The following is an 18,488-nucleotide window of genomic DNA, read 5'->3' on the forward strand; positions in this document are numbered from 1 at the left end:
CTCTTAGCACTGTGATACCTCAGCATGCTTGCTGCTCAAGATGACCACAGTGATTAGTATGTGTGATCTTTTCTCTGTAGGTCCTTATATATACTTAGGCTGTTTCTATTGCAAATGTACTGTTTCAAGTGTGTGATCACTGGCCAGGTGAAATGAACAGTGCGGAATCACCACTCTCCATTAACATTGAGAGATAAATTGATTAAGTTAGTTTAGCCATCCTGTCTCTCTCACTAGAGTATGAGTGGGATGATGAGCAGCTCATGCAACATGGTACAATGATATCCATGAGGTGAAGGTAAGTGCAGATGGGGGTGGGGCATGAGTGATTGATAGAAAATATTGATCTATGTGCAAAGTGTGGAAGGTGTAAAGCTTGTGTGATTGAAAGGTTGCTAGCTTTGTGGAAAGTTATATGGTGGAGGGATTAGTAAGCCAGATCACGTGACCTGACACCCCCACTCACCAGAGTAACTATACACGATGCTATATACAAAATTCGCCTTCAAATCAAGTACAGGTACAAAAAATGACTGGAAAATGTGAAGTAATGAAAAACCAGTCATGATATACATCATTTTTTATCCCCCTATCCCCCTATCTTCTTTATATATTCTCTTTCCAACGCGTATATTTCAAACGGTTGACCTCTTTAACACGGGCCTTGTAATAATACTTCCATTCCATGGAAGCTTTGGCGCGCGTGAGGTTTTTCGGGATCGGGAGTGCAGCGATCTCGGGATCGGTGGGTAGGTCTTCAAGACTGTCCCCCACTGAAGCTTCCCCCACTGTAGTGATATCCCTTGTAGATGTCGGAGGGTCATCAGATTCAACTGTGGGTTCCGGGGAGTTCAGTGTATTCTGCACTAAAAAGGTAGGTATTCTCGCGGAGATATCATAGTCAATCCACCAATTATTAGTGGGTACGAGAAATAATGGACACTCAGGTCGAATTTCCTCATCAATGAATAGATTATCAATTGATGGATCAGGAATCGCTGCAGTCTCTTGACAGGCCGCAGTGGGTAGGCCTGGTGTCGCCGAAGGAATCGCCGCAGCCGCTTTATGGGCCGCATTGGGTAGAACCTTCGGGTTGTGTGGAGTAGTCGGTATTGATGGATCGGCAAGACGGAGGTCCTCCTGGAAGATGATGTCTTTTGATATGTATAAACGCCCGTTGGAGGGATCCTTGTGGGGTTCCACGAAACAGGCTGGCACATTGATAACCTCTGCGAGGTTTGCCATCTGATAGGTGTCTGATCCATCTGTAATGGATAGTTGGGTTCCACCCTCACTATTGTTCTTTTCCTTCTTTTCTTTGAATTCCTTTATCCTCGCAGCGTTGTAGATCCTTCAATTATCTGGAGCACTGTCTGGATTGGCCAACCAACAGTTGCCAAAGTGAGATCTCTCGCATTCAGGACATGTAGGTGGATTTCCCGATCCCCGATGGTTTCGGGAGCCCCCTTGTGTACTACCATGACCACGTCCAGTACGGCCTCCACGGGCCGAATTCGATGTATTGGTGTTGGTAGTCGTTGTGGCCGTTGTAGCTGTCGTAGCTGTGTTGGCCGCAGAATCTATATTCTGCAGATTCTTTTTATCTTTTGGAGGATCAAGCCGCGAACGGATTTCCTCCATGAGAAGATCAACATCCAATACCACAGCTGTGGATTTGGAATCCTGTATCTCCTCTATCTTCTTCTGAACGTAATTCCTCCAATTGTTGGGTAGAACTGAGTAGAAGGTATCAAATATCCATGCATCTGGGGGGGAAGCATCCAACATCTCCAATTTCGTGATGGCGGACCGGAACTTATCAAAGAATGTGTGTAGATTGGTGACCTGTGTGCCACCAAGAGACATGAATTCCAGAACTGCCTCACGGTGTAACTGTGTTTTGGGGACAGAGTATTCCTGTTCGATTGCATTCCATAGAGTATAAGCGATCCGATTTTCATCATACTTGGAGAAACGTGATCTGACACCTGCACCCAAGGAGTTCGAGATGAATGTGTAGAGCCACCGGTTTCTGGCGTCCCAGAATGGTGCCCATTCGTCATCTCTTTGTAGAGGGTTCTGGGTCTGTTGTTTCTCTATCATATATCAACACTGTGCATCAACCAGTTTCGATTTCATGAAGATGCTCCATGTGGTGTAATTGGATGTGCCAGTTAGACTGTTTGGTCTCACAGTATTCTTGACATCTTCCTTGAATTGGGAGATTGCCTTGCCAACACGGCTATCCGGTTCATAAAGGTTGAATTCCAACCTTTCACTGAGATTAGGATTCCATGTGGCTGTTGATGTGGTGGCAGGATGATTGTTGACATCCTGTGATTGAACTGTGGAGGATGAGGATCTCTGTTGACGGAGTTTTTCCAGTTGTAGTTCGAGTTCTAAGACTCTTTGCTTCCCCTTGTCCATCTCAAGCATCATCTTGAGATGCTCCATCTGTTGGTCTGATATTGCCTCGCCCGAACGGTAGACATCTGGGTGTCCAATATTCTCATCAAGAGAACCAGCTTCATCAAGCTGTCGAGTAGATCGGGGGGCCGGCCTGACCGTGTCAGGAGCTGTATTCAAACCAGCTTCGAATCGAGAGGGTGTTTCGACAATGGAGCTTTCAAAGGCTCCAGGAGGATGTCCACTGGCAGAGCGTGAGTGTGAAGAATCATCATCAACTCCAACTGACCCAGTGGAAAGGACGCGAGATCGCGAATGTGTGTGTGGGCGGGATCGTGTTGAATCCGCCATCTTGATATTCGTTTATTGGATCCTTGCCAATATCGTTCTCTTTTCTTGCTTTTTTTTTGCAAATGTGGTGCGTTTTCTGCAAGCCTCTTTTTTAAGCGAGCAGTAGTATTATTGATCATCAAGATCTCAAACGCATCAATACTGATAGAATAAGACGATTTTAACTCCTGATGGGCGTATCGAATGAAGCAGTAGTTCAACTAATGATTATATTGACAAGGAATCCCGAATTGGCAGCGATTTTTGCGCAAAACGGGTCTCATAACCTGTGGAAGGTGTAAAGCTTGTGTGATTGAAAGGTTGCTAGCTTTGTGGAAAGTTATATGGTGGAGGGATTAGTAAGCCAGATCACGTGACCTGACACAAAGTCCAACCTCTGTCCATGTTTGTAGTTACAATATAATTAATTAGATGATAAAGATGGATGCTGCCTACTGCTGCAGTGAACAGGAGGTGATCCATCAACTACAGATGTATCCAAGTTCTACTTAATTTCCATTCAACCAGGATCTACAAAGGAATATCCGTGTGCATACGTATCCGCTGCTCGTATCGTCCCTTGATGTAGCCTGTCAGAGTAGTCAGCGAAAGCCTTTCACCCTTCTACTCCGCATGGGATCCTTTAACCAGCTCCTCGCAGTCTGGAATCAAATCGCCCCGCGGTTGCAATTTTCCCTTGCGTCTAGCTGGTGAAGATCATTCCGGACCGTCGGTACCAATTATTCCGAGGAGATGTTGGTGCCCGAACACTCTGGTGATTCTGGCCAAGCAGATGTAGTAGGATTGAAAATTTCAGGGCTCGATTAACTTTCCCCCCGGCATGTATTCGGGCGCAAGGCGCGGAATATTCATGGAAGTTGAATTTAATTTCACATAAGCTTGACGCATCATTTTTCGTGCCTGTCACCCGGACAATATCCCTGCCATTAGCTGCTACATTGCAACCCAACCCCCAAATGCCAACCTTCCCCTCACTCCCCGAAAGACGATGGATCTTCCATGCAGTTTGATCAACCCCCAAAAGGGAAGCTGGCCTGGTGCAGGTCATGGTCTCCACCTGTGCCTCTTTGTCATCAATTCGGACACCGAGTAGTATTACCCGCTATATCGTCTTGGCCGATGGAACTAACTCTCGGCCTCTTGGAATTCCTGCTCAGAATCTCTTCTTCCCCTTCTTCGGTTGGGGCTGCGAAGCTCCATTGCGCCTTCGAATATTCTGCTTCGTCAGACAACGTCGATACATCAGAGTCATCCACGGTAGGAGCTGCCTCAGAGCCCATCTGGTGTTGAGATCTTGAATGAAGAAGCTGAGATTGAGCATTTGAGTATGTTTCATTTGCTATCCTAATAAGATTCATCCCTCTTTTCATTTGCCCAGTCCCGAGCATTTCGATATGCACATACTCCTTGCCGAAATGTTTACAAGTTCCCAGTCATGCCCCAAGTATTGAGTTGGGTCATAATATATTCAGGGCGATCACCTGAGCCTTTGGACTCAGTGAGATGAGTTGTGTATAGCTTGAGTGTACCGCCATGATAAGTTGATGTAAGAGTGTAAGCACTGTTGTCATAAGTTGAGCCCAATCCATCTTGTTGGTATGACTGGAGAGCATGCATACCCCGAGCTCCTAGTGCGCCGTCATAACAAGCCTGCCGTGTAGCGTAGCCACAGCCAAGGATCCATCAGGGCTTTTTGTTTCTAAAAAGAAATTTGGTACCATTGGAAGATCATCCTATGTTGATGGAATGATATAATTGTAGAGTTCATTGCGGATCTGACGATTGAGTTGTTTAGGACGTGCACCATAGAAGTGATCTGGTCTGGTAGAAGCAAGTGTGCCATCAGTTAAGGGAGCAAGATTTCCAAATGAATAATCCCCTCCAACACATTTAAGGTCACTGATATCACTGTCAAGAATTGGAACTACTGAAACTGTAACTGGCTTCTCTTTGGATGCATATGCATTTCTCAAATCAGACAGGTTGGGTCCTCCCATTCTTGAAAACCTCTCTACCAGGCAGACAATCATGAAGAATATCCGGAGCGAAATAAAACATTTCATAGTGCTTTAGCTTAGTAAACTGTTGAATGATGGGCCTATGAAGCTTTTGCAATGGCTCTTGAGGGGATTTTTCTTCGGTCTAGCTCTTTTATCGCGTTCTTGGTTAACCAAACCTTTGATAGGTTATCCCAGTAAGACTGGCTGAGCTTCTGTGGCGCAGTTATCGGAAGGATACTCAAGGCACTGGCGCTTGCGGGATAGCCTAAAGTTGTGCGACGAAGGCATATGGCGGTCATAGGGCATTTAAATTCTTAAAAAGGACAGAAGCGGAAGTAAAGGGCGTTTTGTAGTAAATTATCACCCATACATAATAAATGAGCTTCGACAATGCCGAAGCTGGCATCACTATTTCTCAACACAGGCACTAAGCCAAAAGAGGAAGAATATGTGTGTTCTAACAATGTATATCTTCTGTTCGCCCTCGCAATCATGGTGGCGTTACTCCACCACATTATTGAAAGCTCATATCCACCACTGGAACTTTGCGACTATTGAAAATACATATCTGCCATTGGAATCCAACAAGAGACACTGATTCGTTTCAGCCTAAACGCATTGGGGCCCAATGGCAAATCTACTAGGGTCGCACTCCAGCCCACCACCAACGTTGCGCAACCCCTCCTACAGGGAGATAGTGATAAATAGTGCGAATTTCTGGCGCTGAAAGCCGAGCGTCATTGCTATGCCAGAATCTTCATCTGATATTGCGTTTCGAAAAGGTGAAAGAGTTATTTATTCGTCCACCAACAAGTGAACCATATGTTCCAACTTGCACCACGCCGTCAACAATCGAGATCCCAGGCCGGTTCTGCTCGCTGGGTTCTATCGAGGAATCGGGACACTGGTGATTCAACTACATGAACGTGCGAGTTCATCGGGCAACTGAACAGGCTGGTTTGCGAACCACTTGGGATGCTAGGGTTTGCAAAGAAGAAAAGCTGTTTACATGCTATTGGCTTTAAGCAAAGCGAATACTACTTTTGCTTTCGTGAAATTTGCAAAAAGAAACAAGAGTGTCGACATCACCAGGCATGTCAAGAGACTCTGGCGCTAATTGTTCCTGAGAGGACAACTCACGCTCTCGACGATATAATATGTATAACCCGTTAAAGATGGAATTTGTGCCATGTCCTTCCTTTGGATATCCTCATCAAGCTGGACTTGACTCTCCTTCTTCATTCTATGTTTCAGCCAATACTTTCCTTAATATATTTAACTCTTTGTTCGTCGAACTAGATATTTTGAACCATGGCTGTCCGCAATATCCCTCCCGAAACAGTTATTATCGGCATTGATTTGGGTTTAACTCATACAGGTGCGTATCTCCGTATTGTCCTCCCCATGCTCTCTTTATGTGGAACGCAATGATTCAAGAGCGGGATCTAGGCATAGTCATGCACAGTGCTTTGGGCGAGTAGGTTGATTATTGAACCGAGGCGTTTACTGATATCCTGACAGGAGTCGCATTTTCGTCTATAGACATGGAGGCTCCACTTGACGTGGATAGATGGCCAGGACAGAAGGAGGTAGCGAAGAAAGTGCCCACGAAACTCTGGTATCGTGCAGGCTGCAAGACACCCATATCATGGGGATTCGACGAACCTGATGAGCTACATCCTGGAATGGATGTGGTGGATTGCTTTAAATTATACCTTGACCCTGGTTTCCAGCCTGGTGGCTCCGAGAACAGCGCTGAGGTGTTCTGGACACATGAGGATGTTCAAACATGGTTTATCGATTTTTTGACCGCCCTTCGACAACACATTATCCAGTATATAAGACATACAGACCAATTAGCTGACCAGGTGGTGGGCGAATGGAAATTCCACCCAGTGGAATATATTTTTAGTTTCCCGACAACCTGGCAAAACCCAAAGGTGGTTGATGCCTTTCGCAGAATTGTGAGGAGTTCGGGTTTTGGAGACTGTGAAGCCCACTCAGTGGAAATTAAGTTGACCGAAGCTGCGGCGGCCGCAGTTTACTCAGCAAAAAACTTTAAAAATCAGCGGGCAGTCCAAAGCCACAAAGGAAGGAGGCAGCTAGCAGTTGGAAAAGCGGAGCGCGTTCGAGATGGCAACGTTATTCTTATTTGTGATGCTGGAGGAGGAACAACGGTTAGAAGCTCCCTCTATTGTCTACAGGAATTGTTCTTCTGACTTAATTTCGCAGGATGTATCCGTCCTTAAAGTTTTATCAACTGAAAAATTTGAAATCCGAGGCCAGGTTGAAGAGGTACTTCAGTTGGAGCAACTCGACTACGTTAATGGTATGTTAGTCTCGCTTCTGCTTTGCTTCCGGCCGGGCCGCTCATGCATAACGTACGTAAACTGTGTAGGACGAGCACTTGGTTCTGTGCAGATTGACCAGGCTTTCCAAAGGGAAATCGAAACCCGTTTGAAAAAGATCGATTACAAAAGTGGCGACAGCCGTTGGTCTCCGAAATCTGCCGCACGAAGTTTGACAAAAGGCGATTTTCAGACTATCAAGCATAACTATGGGTACCAAATAGTCGCATCCTTAGACACAAATGCCCCCCGCGTCCCCGGACTCCCAAAATCCTATGACAACCCAGAAGCAGGCTTCAAGAACGGAAGGATAATATTGACGGAGTAAGTTTATAAACCTGCGTTATGTTTATTACTAGCACAATCGAATTACCTGACCAGAAACAAGCTCTGATATCCGCTGGTTGTTTGACGAACAAATCCAACGGATCTTTGGGATGATTGATGAGCAGCTTGAACGTATAGAAGATATCACACCCCCAGTGGAAGTGGTACGTTGTGTGATTTTGGCCCCTTGTTATATTCAATCTGACCATCTGCCGACAGACGCATGTTGTCCTTTCCGGAGGGCTCGGCTCCTCTCCCTACGTTCAAGATTGCTTTAAAATAAACTATGGCTACGGAAAGGCAGCCAAACAGATTTTGATTTCAGAGGATCCGTGAGGAACAAACTTCAAAATCGGATGACTTTCTAGAACATGGCGCGCTGACCAGCCCTATAGTCAACTAGCGGTCTGCCGCGGTCTTGTAATCGACCGAATTCATCGTTTGAGACATGGACACTCTGTCCTATCTACTCGCTGTAGTTCAATCTCCTACGGTATAGTGGTCAACAATAGAGTTCGTGGGAGCCAAACCCCCCCCGGCTTCAATGGCAATGTGGAAATAAGCCCATATAACGGGAAGCGATATATCGTCAACCAAATCCAATGGCTTATCGAACGCGATCAGATTATCCAGCACCAAGATATACGGCGTAAATTCGATCGTGTTTTTGAAGCGACTAATTCTGGGATCGCCTGGAAAACTTTGATCGCCATGTCGAGGTCACCTGCTAAGCGCCTCCCACAAACCATCAACCAAGGAGATGCCGACGTGAAATGTACAATTGAGTCATATGTGGACAGGGAATTCCTACGACAGCACGCCCAACCTGTTAAGCAGAGACGGTGGAGTTCGAGCCGAAAACCAGAACTTCAGAAAATACAGTATGAAGTGCGTTTATGCATCGCGTCATCATACGTGACGTTCGAAGTCTGGTTGGGGGATCGAGTGGTCGGGAAGAGTGAGGAGATTCACATCGCTTGGCAGTATACGAGTGAGGACGAGAGTGACCGGCAGGTGACGCCAACTGAATATCCGGTGGATTGGTCAAATTATGGACGTGCAAAGGTGGCTAAAGGTAGCCCTTGGCCCATATTTCTTCGTTGAATAATTGGGGCTGGCTACATTTTATCGTTTGTAATAGTGTGGATCTTCAATTCATAAATTGACTGTCATTTATTTACGAGGATAGCAGGCACCTACATAGTAATTGAGCATGGTTAGAAACTCAACCCTGATCATGACTATTAGTAGAATCAAGGCCCTCATATCAACGTCATCTAACTGACTATATTTGAATATTAGAAGAGTTTTTCAGTTGATCATTCTATAGAGTCGCTACTCTATACTCCGTAATGAGATTGACATGACAAGATTTTCCTTTTCTAACTCCCCCTTTCTCATCTCTTTTTCAACCACCTACATTCAGCTACTACGTACGGGATACGCGGTACACCCCGGACGATAACCACTCGTGGGTTTCTGGTCACTACGTATAAATACCCAGAAGCTCAAAATGTCTTTTCTTGCTCCTCTCTTTTCTATAGAACGGATAAACAGAAACACAGAACGTGCACAAATTAAATATCTCCACATCCCCAGTGTCCGGATGAGAAGACAGCAGAACTGGGAATTCTCATCATAGTTTCTAACATCTAAATATGCCACGTCAGAGCCTGCCTCAAATAGGCTAGAAAGGGCATACGTGCCACAAACTGAGGGAAAGGATGCATGCCGACCTGATACTTTCGGTGCTGCTAAGGCCTTGATTACCTTTGCCCAAGCGGAAACATTGTGTTGCGCCGCGCTTTTGGCAGTTTCATGCAAGGGTTTTTAGGCTGGGATATGGCAGTCAATTTGTTATGTGGGGGAGAGTAGAGAGAGGTTTCCAAGAAACCCGATTCCTCGGCCGATGATGCAAATGACTTTTTTCCACGTTGCTCAAATAGTCATAATGATAGAATATCAAAATTATATATAACAATGTAATTTTTTTCCACAGGTGATTAAGGTTTGAAGTGGGTCTCATGATAATCTCCAGCGAGTATAAAATATAATTGGGAGGTTTTTGTGATGAGATCAATTCCTTTTTGAGGATGATGTCAAATATCTCTCGGGTTAACTGAGATAAATGTTGAGTTATCAAATATTTTTTGCCCGGGCCTTGTTGAGAAGGTGAACAGCGATGGCACAAGTTGACTGTTGAGAAGCCTTCATTATTATTACACTTCCAGCCGCAGTAAGCGCGAAAATGAAGAGATGGTGAGGCTGGCGTTTTCAGGATAGAAATGCCTGTGGATGTTTGCGCCTGGATGAAGCCCGTAACTAGTTATTTATTAATCTGTAAGTTAATCTGCAAAATTAATTTTTCATTTCTGCCACATTTGCAAGCAGGGGTGATAAAATAGTTGGGTTTTCGGGCTTTCTGTCCCTTTATTCAACAAAATAACCCAGCATGCAAAACATGTGTCATTTTGCAAATATGCATCAAATTTGTAGGGAGAAATGGGTGACCCCGAGAATTGAGCACAGAGTTGTCCATCTTAAAAAAATAAATTTATAAAAATAAAAAAATAAAAAAAAGCTAAGCTTTGTTTAATATTCGTCAGAAGCTAGCTATTTACCGAAGCACCACCACCATGTTGGTGGGCAGCTAACTCAGGATTTTTCCCAACAAAGGAACTGCCCAGCGCCTGGGTATTATAGCTTTGAAGACTTAAAGGATGACGTGGTGGTTTAATGTCATCAATAGCTCCGTGCCGGTTGAAACATGGGCCTTGCCTGGGGGTTTGCCGTTAAACAACATTGCCGACCCGGGGTGCACAAAACAAGAAGCTCATTTTCCTAGGCCACGACATTACAAAATTCTCTCTTGCGATCATAGAATGTACTGTACTTCTGAGGCATAATCATTTTTTAGTGCAAACAATGCAGGTATTATGGGATGTGGTTCCAGCAAGGTTCAACGCGACAACGATCCTCCCGGTACCAGTTATAACAAACCCCGTCCGGCAACTCGTCCAAATTCACATCGAACGCAGTCCCAAAGAAGGCTTGCCACAGGCACCGGGGCGAGAAATCGGACCCAACCTCTATCTGCAGTTCCAAAACCGCACTCAAGCTCTAAGCCAAGGACGCATTCGCAGTCGACAAGTTCGAGGACACATCTTCATACTGGAGCGAGGACGCGGCCATCGAGAACAGGCACCCGTCGCCGTCATCCCACAGCACTGGGGACAATCCATGATGGCCAACCGCCAGAGGATAGCGCGATTCGGGAAGAGATCAATTCGTTTCGGCTGTTCATTGATCAGCACGCGATCAATTTTTATCGCACACAATGCGACGAGAGCGGGGCATCGATATCCAGATATATTGCGCGAACGATCATTTCCAATGTTATAGAGAAGCGTTCGAATGGTAAAGTAGAGCCCATTTATTCCTTTTTGCAATATCCCTTTTCATATTCAACGGTCCCCTCACTTTGGAATTGTCACTTAAACATTTAGTAGAGAACAGCGTTGCCATGAACCTAGCCAGCGCCCTCGAAAAGTACGCTAATGATGCGACCAGCCAAAAGCGAGGTGAACACCTTCTCATATTGTGTAGAACGGCGAGTATGATAGGGAGCATGATGGACAGGCACCCAGAAAGCTGGGAGTTTAGTTGGCGTGGAGGGGTTGATATCGTGTTTCCCAGCGTGATGCGGGGCCACGCAGAATTTATGCAGGCAACGCTGGATATATAAATTTTTTCACTTCGGAAATCTCAGTTTTCTCGTCGCCTAGTTGCCTGGCTGCGTCTTCGAAAAGCCAATTGGATGTATTTTTCCCTGCTTCGTTTCAGATACCAAATTTTAGTCTATTAATCTTCTCTTCAATAGTAGGAAATCCTCCTACACTTGTCCAAAATAATTAGCCTCGGACCGAATTACGATGATATTTTATTTTCAATGATTAATATATGAACAGAACATATTTATATCAAAACAATATTCGTTCCCGGAAACATAATTTCGCCAGAAAACGCAGCATTTATAACGCATGAGCATAGCGAGACCCACATAAATATTGGAGAAGAAAGATAAATATTCGAGAAATGAGGCACCGTGAGATGAACAACACTTCTAATCTCGCACACGGTCAACGTCACAGCGTTGCTGGAGAAGCCACAAGCCCAAATCTTCTGGATCCGAGTAACGTGGGGAGATTGCAAAGCGGTCGTCCGCGTAGGGTAACGAAGACATTGTAAGAAACCGGTGCCGAGGCTGCGATGTCGGGAGTGAGTGCTGGCTGCCATTTGAGCGTTCGCCTAACATATCTCTAATTAGCTTTGTCAAGGGTCTGAGGTGAAGTATTGAAAAGTATGCTCGAACCTTCAGCCCAGGTTAACACCCTGGGTTCCTTGTTCATATCGACCGGTGGTCCTAAACGTGGGTTTGAAAATGTTCGCAGTTCCAGGCACAAACGATTCGAGGTCCAGGGAATTGTGCTCTCCAAGAAGGCCAATTCCGAGCGTATCTGTGATAGTGTGATATGATATAGACGAAGCGCAGTTAAGCACGTCTGTAACTCTGCTTTAGTTTTTAGGACCCAACAGATGTCGTTGATTCGGCGCTTGGCCGCATTTTTGTCCTTGCTGCCAGCGATGATTTGTTGCGCCTTTTTGAGCTCTTTGTCGGTGCGGTCAATCTGGCGTTCGGTGTATCTTCTGCGCGAACTTGGTAGATAGTTCCTAAAATTTTCGAAATCATATTTGACGCCGATAAGTAGGTCGGACGTGCAATTTATAATGTCGTCGGCGGTTCGCATTTCTCCTGCTGCACCAGCGAACCCATTTATATACTGGATTAGGGTGAGGAATGACACAATAGGGCTCCATACTGCGAAATCTGTCATGACGGGCTAGAGAGGCTGTTGTTTGTAGCTGATGGCGATTTTGATAAAGAGTAAATTTGGCTGTTGATAAACATGTAAAGTGAAGTTGCCATGAGAAAGGTGGCTAAGATATACCGTCGGAACGAAGAGTTTATAGATACCGTCGTCGAGCGCTTTATGACTCTCTCGTATGTGGGGGCATTCGATCCTTAATTGGAACCACATGTAACATCCTCATTTGGGACGCGGAAACTCAAGTGATTAAGAAAATTTCGAGTCAAAGACGCCACTGAGGATTGCTGAGGATTTGCAGTCAAGGAAGATATATGTATGTCCCTTTCCAGTGCAATAGGATTCGCAGCATTGCATCGCCGCTTGGGCTTGTTGGTGGATGCAGAAAGAAATGGTTCAAATTAAATTGTCTTCAATTAAGCCTAAAGACATCTCCGGGTTTGTTGAATGGATGAGCCCCAACGAGGCTATACAGCTACCGACAGAGGCAGATGCAGAACTAGGAAGAGCCGCGTCGGGCATTCATAAAGAGTATAAAGCACTAATCATGCGACAGGAAAGAGGAATCCTGTCGAGTTCCAGATGACACGCACTACAACAGCTTTGGCCACGGAGCCTGATTTCATGCATGGCATCGCAGTTCAAAGTGATCTCGAGTAAATTGAGCCTTGTCATCACGTCACGCCCTAGGTGGTGATCTCTCTGGTGGTATTAACCGGTTCCTGAAACATGGAGAGGTGGACAAAGATAGGCCTGGAAATCGGTTTGAAACGAAGTATTAGTATTGGGGCGATTCATCAAAAGGTCGAGGAGTGTCCAGCACAATTCTCGGCAATGTACATACATCTGTAGTCAACGTGGTTAAATATAACATTGTTGACATGTTTTAGCGCGCATTTCTGATTTGATATTGTGAGCTGCCAAGCGACCAGTAGCCTTGCGATCTGGAAACTTGATGAGCCCACATTTTAAATTGATAGGAGCCAGTGTCTTGCGCAGGAGTCAAAGAGCGTATCTGCAATGAGCCCTTGGGTATCTCCGCATTGCAACTTTCTGAGTAACTAAAGACGGCCATCCGATAAAGCCGATCAGAGAACCCATAGCAGGTATGGAAATCCCCCACCCCAGGGCCCCGGATCCAGGTTCTGGCGGTGAAAAATTTCTGTTTTCGATTCGGAAAGGGCTGTCATGCGCCATTTGACATTCATTATTAGAAAGACGACAAAACTCCATGATGTTGAGGCGCGTACATGCTCAGCTACAGTTTGGGCTGTAACCTGACTGTGCGATCCGGATCGCGCGTATTTAAGGCTCTCTTGAACTAGGCAACACGGCACCAAACCTTGTCAGTAGTATTTGACTCCAATAATAATAAACTGCAAGGTGTACTTTACCCCAATGATAAACTGCGTGAGGAGACAGACTGGTGGGGTTTTGGCGTGGTGTTAGCGGTCTCGCTCTGCAGCGCGATGACGTGAGGCTGCATTTGTCAGAAGTGACGTCAATGCTCGGCGATTTTCATCTTTTTCGTCCGCTTGTTGAAGAACCTTTGGAAGAGACTTTGGCGACTACGAAACCTTCATATTGTTTCTATAAGGTATGCCGTCTTCGTCCTGTTTTCATGGTAGAAATGACGATACATCTCCCAACACGTCTCTCACAGATTTAATGGATCTCATTGAGCCTTCGGAGGCCGCCCCCCCTCCTGCATCCAACCCATCGCCATCGCCGGGCAATGGATCGTCAAACCGCAATAGAGATGGGTCTCTTACAGGGCGTTCACAGAGGCCGAGTATACGAGTCCTACGCTTTCCCTCCAATCCTACACAAACAGCGACGCTTCGAACCAACCGACAGCGCGACAACAAGACAAATGTGTCTGAGATTGCGAACCGGCGTAGAAGTAGCTCGGATCCCCAATGGGTTGGGCCATTTGCCAACCACGGCGCTGATATAGGTCCTGCTGCGGCAACAAGGGATTTAACACGAATGCCTTCGTTAGTAGAGGAGCCTTCATATGAGGAGATTGTCCCACAAGATAGTGGAAGCTCGCCTCCACGTCCTGGTAATTTAGGGAGACTGTGGCGGACGAGTGCTTTTGCAATATCGTCACTAGGTTTGACGCGTGCTGCCACAGTCAGTGGACATGAAGTAGGTGCAATGACTGACCGAGTGGTTGATCTTCTCGACGTTGTTGGTATGAAATTCCCTATTCCGCGGAGTTTTGTTGGAACCCAAAACTGACTGGCTTGATGTGGTAAACAGACCCTGAAATATCGACCCTGACTACCCTTACAAATGTTCAAAATTCCCTCTTCGTACCTGATCTTGGGCGGCTTTTAAATCGTAGACCGTCGTACCAATTGACTCCTAGAATTGAAGAGGCCTCCCAGCCGGAGGAGCCTGAGAGTGATCGCGAAAGCCTGGCAGGGGAAGAGAAAGATATATCAGAACGATTTCGTCTACAGAGCTCCAGCTCAACAGTTATTGATGACCTTTGTTTCGCAGTTTTACCCGACGGGGAAACGCTTCCTGGCTGGAGTGAGGCAGATAAGCTGGAACTCAATGATCATGTTAGACATATGCTTCATTCGCGGCGATCTAAGTTCAAACGATCTATGAAGGGCTTTGGGCAGTATGTTCGGAAACGTGGGTCAACCAATTAACTAACTCCCTTACGCACCATCATGTCACAGTACTAACATATTTTCATATGCAGCTCTTGGGTTTCTAGTCACGCTCTATGCGACACTAATTACACTTTTTGGTCTTGCTTGGGTCCTGTTCCTCATAGGTGTGTTCTCTGATTACAATGAGCGCTCTACGTTTAAACTTCATAAAGCACATTGACCTAATGCAATATTCGTGAAGTTAGGGTGGATCAATGTTGGCGGGCGTCAGCTCTATATCATCAACGTCATAGACAATGTTCTCGTCGCTTTATTCGCCATAGTAGGAGACGGACTTGCCCCGTTCCGCGCAATTGACACATACCACATGATTTTTGTCGCGCGCTATGCCCACATGACCTGGCGTCTGCGGAAGGAAAAAGCGCTCCCTAAACTCCACAACAAAAACGACCTTCCCAAGGAGAGGATAGACGACACCAACCAACACATCGATACCGAAATAAATACCGTGGATAATCTTAGTGACGGACGCCCCAACGATGAAATCAAACCAGAGGAATACTCAGTCCTCAACGCAAAGCAGCAGAAGCGCCTGGAGCACCATCAAAAGAAGCTCTCGAGATCACACACATTTTACAAACCGCATGAAACAAGCACCCACACAGCCTTCCCCCTCCGCCTCCTGATTGCTATCATCGTGCTGCTGGACTTCCACTCCATCTTCCAGATAGCATTGGGCACATGCACGTGGGCTATCCATTACGAAGTTCGCCCGTCCGCCCTTACGACTGTACTTCTCTGCTGCTCACTTACATGCAACATCATGGGTGGTGTTTTGATTTGGATTGGGGACCGTAAGTCGCGCAAGAAGGAAGTTATTGAGAGAATGTTCCGGCAAGAGTTGACACAAGAGGCGATGAAGAAGGTGGATAAACGGAGAAGGAAGGCTAGCAAACGGGAGAGTATGGATGTGAGGCGGAAAGTATCTCATGAGGGTGAAGAGAGGAGGATAGAGAGAAGCAGCACTGACACGAAAACTTTATCCTAGAGGTTTTTTTACGATTAAACTTTTCTTTTAATGGCGTTCATGGGGTGGGATACAAGCGATATATACACGAACACAAACGTACCGTGAGGGTTAATAATTATACGTACAGTACGATCCGTAGTGCCTTGACAAGATAATGTATAGTAAGTCAATACTATTTAAACCTGAATAACTTAATGAATAAGGGACTGGGAGTTTTGGAAGGTCGATGGATGGAAGGATCCATAGGCGTTTGTCGACGGGTGATGGGATAACGGGAGGAGGGATCTAATACTCACACAGCTTCCGGATTTTCCATTTTTCCGGATGCGCCCCGATGCAAAAAGAGCCACCACCAGAACTATCTGGTAGTTAAGGGGTTGAACCATTCCTTATGTCAACAGCTTCGCTATATCTAGCTCTGCAGATCTTATAAGACTTTTCTGATATTTTAAAATTTCAGAGTTCAATTTATTATAAAGATGTTTTTCTATGAAATAAGTTAATAATGGCAGCATAATTTAATAAACTGAATAATGTGGATATCATTTACATTTTTCACTTTCAAAATTCCGTCATTCTCTATGTGTCGGATTGGGTGTCACGGATGAATATGTTGAAGACATATGAATCTTATCTGTATCAAGATCTGCTTGTTATATTATCCATACACTATCTAATATATCTATTTCATACAAAAGATAGAGCTATTTATAGTAAAATATATGTGTGAGCCAAGAGAGCTAGCATAAGCGAGTATTAGACAAGTGTTGTAGTAAGCTGATGATGATGAGAAATATTGTAGTAATACAATGTTGATGGCGTTCAGTAGTGTATAACCTCTTTTTCCTGACACACCCCCTTCAGCGAATGTAACATGTAAATGAAAGTGTAAATGAAAGTGTAAATGAAGCTGCAACAAAAAGAGTGTAGATGAATCTGTAGAGATTACATCAAGATAGACCATTTATACCATCATTCTGCTTACGCCTTGATGATATCTGATATATCAACTAGGCCTAGCATCTTGACGAATTCTGTATGTTTCTGGCGTGGCAGAGCCTTAGTGAGGCCATCCACTGGCATCTGAGCCGTAGGCACTCAATCAACTGTAATATCACCGGATTGAACACATTCTCAGATTGATATCTTTCATCTGAATCCTCCCATTGAGATAGGATGATGATATCATTCACATAGAAGAAGACAATTAATTGATCATTTGAGAAGAGACAGCAATTCTCTGATATAGAGATGAAGTCTAGCATTCTCAGATTCTTCATAATGTGAGTGTTTTTCAACATCTGCTCAGTGATTTGATGAATCTGACAGTTGAGATCTATGAATTCTTGAAGTTGATATGAATGCTGTTGATGTAGCTGTATTATTGATAACTGTGAAAACAGTATTTGAAAATAAATATTGAGACTTGTTAAAGTCTGTGTGTGAATGTGAATGAGAGAATGCATCTTTAATCATTTGAAAAGAATTGGCTTTGACATTTGTAACTGTTATAAGATGAGCAGCTCTGTGATTTCAGACTTGTATACAATTATCTATCACAGCTGTATATGTATTGATATCAACATTGCTGTTCTGTGTACAATTATCTATCACAGCTGAATGAGTATTAATATCAATATTAAAACCTGTATCAACATTAGAATCTGTATCAACATTAGAATCTGCTGACTCTGATATAGGTTCAGATGTTGAATTCAGTGTATGAGATTTAATGTGAGAATGTCTAGATATTTGATTTTCTGCATTAGATAGATAACAGAGTTTGCAAAGCTCAGTGATAAGCTTATCTACAGCATCTTCTTGATAAGTGATTTGAATATCAGTTGTATCATTTGTAAGTTTTTAAATGATGATTTTCAATGAATGTTCTAATCTCTTATACTATGTTGACTCAGTAGCTATAGAGATCTTAGGTTTTTGAGAAGATTTTATGTGTATTGACAGATTGAAAGAAGAATGATTTGTAGAAGTTGAAGAATTTGAAGATATCATTTTTTCAGATATAGTGATGTTAGATGTGTGTGATGTGATAGCTGCATCAGCTTCAGTAGTTGATTTTTCTGAGATAGTTAGTAAAACAGCTGTTTCACTATTATATTCTGTAAGTAGCAATCTCTTAAATACTTCAATACATGCAAAGATTGTATTATCTGTGCATTTTCACAATCTGAAGTCTTTTTCATTATAATAGATGTCTTCTATATAAAAACATGGTTTCCATGCAATAATATTTGTATGAAAATTCAGTATATAAGCTGTATTGATGAGATTGATATTGAACTGCTTTTCTGCTTCATTTATCATGATAGTTCTAACAGTTTTATAATCTTCAACTTTAGTGCTGAAATTGTCTGTATAGACTTCTGCATTCTTATTTACAGATGTAAAGAATAGAAAATATGTTTAATTATTACATATATACTGTTCTGCATCAGTATCAAAGATTCAGAAGTTTCAGAGATAGAAGTGAGAATGTGAAGAGTTTATTG

At 44.2% G+C, this 18,488-nt stretch overlaps 8 protein-coding genes across 12 annotated transcripts; 3 read left to right on the forward strand and 5 right to left on the reverse strand.

Moving 5' to 3' along the window:
• Positions 1–404: 404 nt before the first annotated feature.
• Positions 405–1,251, reverse strand: BDCG_17143 (uncharacterized protein). The gene has a single exon (XM_045426293.1). It carries the CDS (start codon positions 1,243–1,245, stop codon positions 607–609), a length of 639 nt encoding a protein of 212 aa, XP_045281305.1. The 5' UTR covers positions 1,246–1,251; the 3' UTR covers positions 405–606.
• Positions 1,252–1,353: 102 nt separating this feature from the next.
• Positions 1,354–3,044, reverse strand: BDCG_17144 (uncharacterized protein; the record flags this gene model as incomplete). Its single annotated transcript, XM_045426294.1, has 2 exons — positions 2,194–3,044; positions 1,354–2,085 (listed from the first exon to the last, which is right to left on the reverse strand). Exons 1-2 carry the CDS (start codon positions 2,755–2,757, stop codon positions 1,354–1,356), a joined length of 1,296 nt encoding a protein of 431 aa, XP_045281306.1. The 5' UTR covers positions 2,758–3,044.
• A 395-nt stretch (positions 3,045–3,439) lies between these two features.
• On the reverse strand, positions 3,440–4,754 carry BDCG_17145 (uncharacterized protein; the record flags this gene model as incomplete). The annotated part of the gene is made up of 4 exons (XM_045426295.1): positions 3,440–3,814; positions 3,888–4,101; positions 4,181–4,385; positions 4,562–4,754. 4 exons carry the CDS (start codon positions 4,752–4,754, stop codon positions 3,440–3,442), a joined length of 987 nt encoding a protein of 328 aa, XP_045281307.1.
• Positions 4,755–4,763: 9 nt separating this feature from the next.
• On the reverse strand, positions 4,764–5,092 carry BDCG_17146 (uncharacterized protein). Its single transcript, XM_045426296.1, has one exon. The coding sequence runs from the start codon at positions 5,054–5,056 to the stop codon at positions 4,856–4,858; it is 201 nt and encodes a 66-aa protein (XP_045281308.1). The 5' UTR covers positions 5,057–5,092; the 3' UTR covers positions 4,764–4,855.
• Positions 5,071–9,250, forward strand: BDCG_05572 (uncharacterized protein). Its single transcript, XM_045421262.1, has 7 exons — positions 5,071–6,135; positions 6,279–6,934; positions 6,990–7,086; positions 7,156–7,429; positions 7,494–7,596; positions 7,652–7,764; positions 7,828–9,250. Exons 1-7 carry the CDS (start codon positions 6,069–6,071, stop codon positions 8,534–8,536), a joined length of 2,019 nt encoding a protein of 672 aa, XP_045277185.1. The 5' UTR covers positions 5,071–6,068; the 3' UTR covers positions 8,537–9,250.
• On the reverse strand, positions 8,637–16,443 carry BDCG_05574. 4 transcript variants are annotated; one of them, XM_045421265.1, is made up of 6 exons: positions 16,079–16,443; positions 14,586–15,992; positions 14,488–14,499; positions 13,163–14,278; positions 11,805–13,071; positions 9,854–11,740 (listed from the first exon to the last, which is right to left on the reverse strand). In XM_045421265.1, exons 5-6 carry the CDS (start codon positions 12,325–12,327, stop codon positions 11,556–11,558), a joined length of 708 nt encoding a protein of 235 aa, XP_045281311.1. In that variant the 5' UTR covers positions 12,328–13,071; positions 13,163–14,278; positions 14,488–14,499; positions 14,586–15,992; positions 16,079–16,443; the 3' UTR covers positions 9,854–11,555. The 4 variants fall into 4 exon arrangements, with proteins under 4 accessions (XP_045277186.1, XP_045281311.1, XP_045281313.1 ...); XM_045421266.1 differs by lacking the exons at positions 14,488–14,499; positions 14,586–15,992; positions 16,079–16,443 and adding an exon at positions 8,637–9,084 and having other exon boundaries at positions 9,169–11,740; positions 13,163–13,798; positions 14,091–14,262; XM_045421268.1 differs by lacking the exons at positions 14,488–14,499; positions 14,586–15,992; positions 16,079–16,443 and having other exon boundaries at positions 9,857–11,740; positions 13,163–13,501; positions 13,569–13,819.
• On the forward strand, positions 9,540–11,403 carry BDCG_05573. 2 transcript variants are annotated; one of them, XM_045421263.1, is made up of 3 exons: positions 9,540–9,772; positions 10,039–10,849; positions 10,942–11,403. In XM_045421263.1, the coding sequence occupies exons 2-3, from the start codon at positions 10,369–10,371 to the stop codon at positions 11,175–11,177; spliced, it is 717 nt and encodes a 238-aa protein (XP_045281309.1). In that variant the 5' UTR covers positions 9,540–9,772; positions 10,039–10,368; the 3' UTR covers positions 11,178–11,403. The 2 variants fall into 2 exon arrangements, with proteins under 2 accessions (XP_045281309.1, XP_045281310.1); XM_045421264.1 differs by lacking the exon at positions 9,540–9,772 and having other exon boundaries at positions 10,177–10,854.
• Positions 13,428–16,498, forward strand: BDCG_05575 (uncharacterized protein). The gene is made up of 4 exons (XM_045421269.1): positions 13,428–14,515; positions 14,584–14,967; positions 15,038–15,112; positions 15,194–16,498. The coding sequence occupies exons 1-4, from the start codon at positions 13,918–13,920 to the stop codon at positions 15,994–15,996; spliced, it is 1,860 nt and encodes a 619-aa protein (XP_045277187.1). The 5' UTR covers positions 13,428–13,917; the 3' UTR covers positions 15,997–16,498.
• Positions 16,499–18,488: the final 1,990 nt, after the last annotated feature.

Source organism: Blastomyces dermatitidis, assembly GCF_000003525.1.
Source record: "Blastomyces dermatitidis ER-3 genomic scaffold supercont1.5, whole genome shotgun sequence".
Classification (NCBI taxonomy): Eukaryota; Fungi; Ascomycota; class Eurotiomycetes; order Onygenales; family Ajellomycetaceae; genus Blastomyces; species Blastomyces dermatitidis.

Excerpts from the sequence above, each read along its gene's own strand:
- BDCG_05572 (XM_045421262.1), top strand. The coding sequence starts at position 6,069 with ATGGCTGTCCGCAATATCCCTCCCGAAACAGTTATTATCGGCATTGAT. Across the intron at positions 7,087-7,155 it reads GCAACTCGACTACGTTAATG|GACGAGCACTTGGTTCTGTG; the intron begins GTATGTTAGTCT and ends TAAACTGTGTAG. Across the intron at positions 7,597-7,651 it reads TCACACCCCCAGTGGAAGTG|ACGCATGTTGTCCTTTCCGG; the intron begins GTACGTTGTGTG and ends ATCTGCCGACAG.
- BDCG_05573 (XM_045421263.1), top strand. The coding sequence starts at position 10,369 with ATGGGATGTGGTTCCAGCAAGGTTCAACGCGACAACGATCCTCCCGGT. Across the intron at positions 10,850-10,941 it reads TATAGAGAAGCGTTCGAATG|AGAACAGCGTTGCCATGAAC; the intron begins GTAAAGTAGAGC and ends AACATTTAGTAG.
- BDCG_17146 (XM_045426296.1), bottom strand. The coding sequence starts at position 5,056 with ATGACCGCCATATGCCTTCGTCGCACAACTTTAGGCTATCCCGCAAGC.
- BDCG_05575 (XM_045421269.1), top strand. The coding sequence starts at position 13,918 with ATGCCGTCTTCGTCCTGTTTTCATGGTAGAAATGACGATACATCTCCC. Across the intron at positions 14,516-14,583 it reads TGATCTTCTCGACGTTGTTG|ACCCTGAAATATCGACCCTG; the intron begins GTATGAAATTCC and ends TGTGGTAAACAG. Across the intron at positions 15,113-15,193 it reads TTGGGTCCTGTTCCTCATAG|GGTGGATCAATGTTGGCGGG; the intron begins GTGTGTTCTCTG and ends TCGTGAAGTTAG.
- BDCG_17143 (XM_045426293.1), bottom strand. The coding sequence starts at position 1,245 with ATGGCAAACCTCGCAGAGGTTATCAATGTGCCAGCCTGTTTCGTGGAA.
- BDCG_05574 (XM_045421266.1), bottom strand. The coding sequence starts at position 12,327 with ATGACAGATTTCGCAGTATGGAGCCCTATTGTGTCATTCCTCACCCTA. Across the intron at positions 11,741-11,804 it reads GGTGTTAACCTGGGCTGAAG|GCGAACGCTCAAATGGCAGC; the intron begins GTTCGAGCATAC and ends GAGATATGTTAG.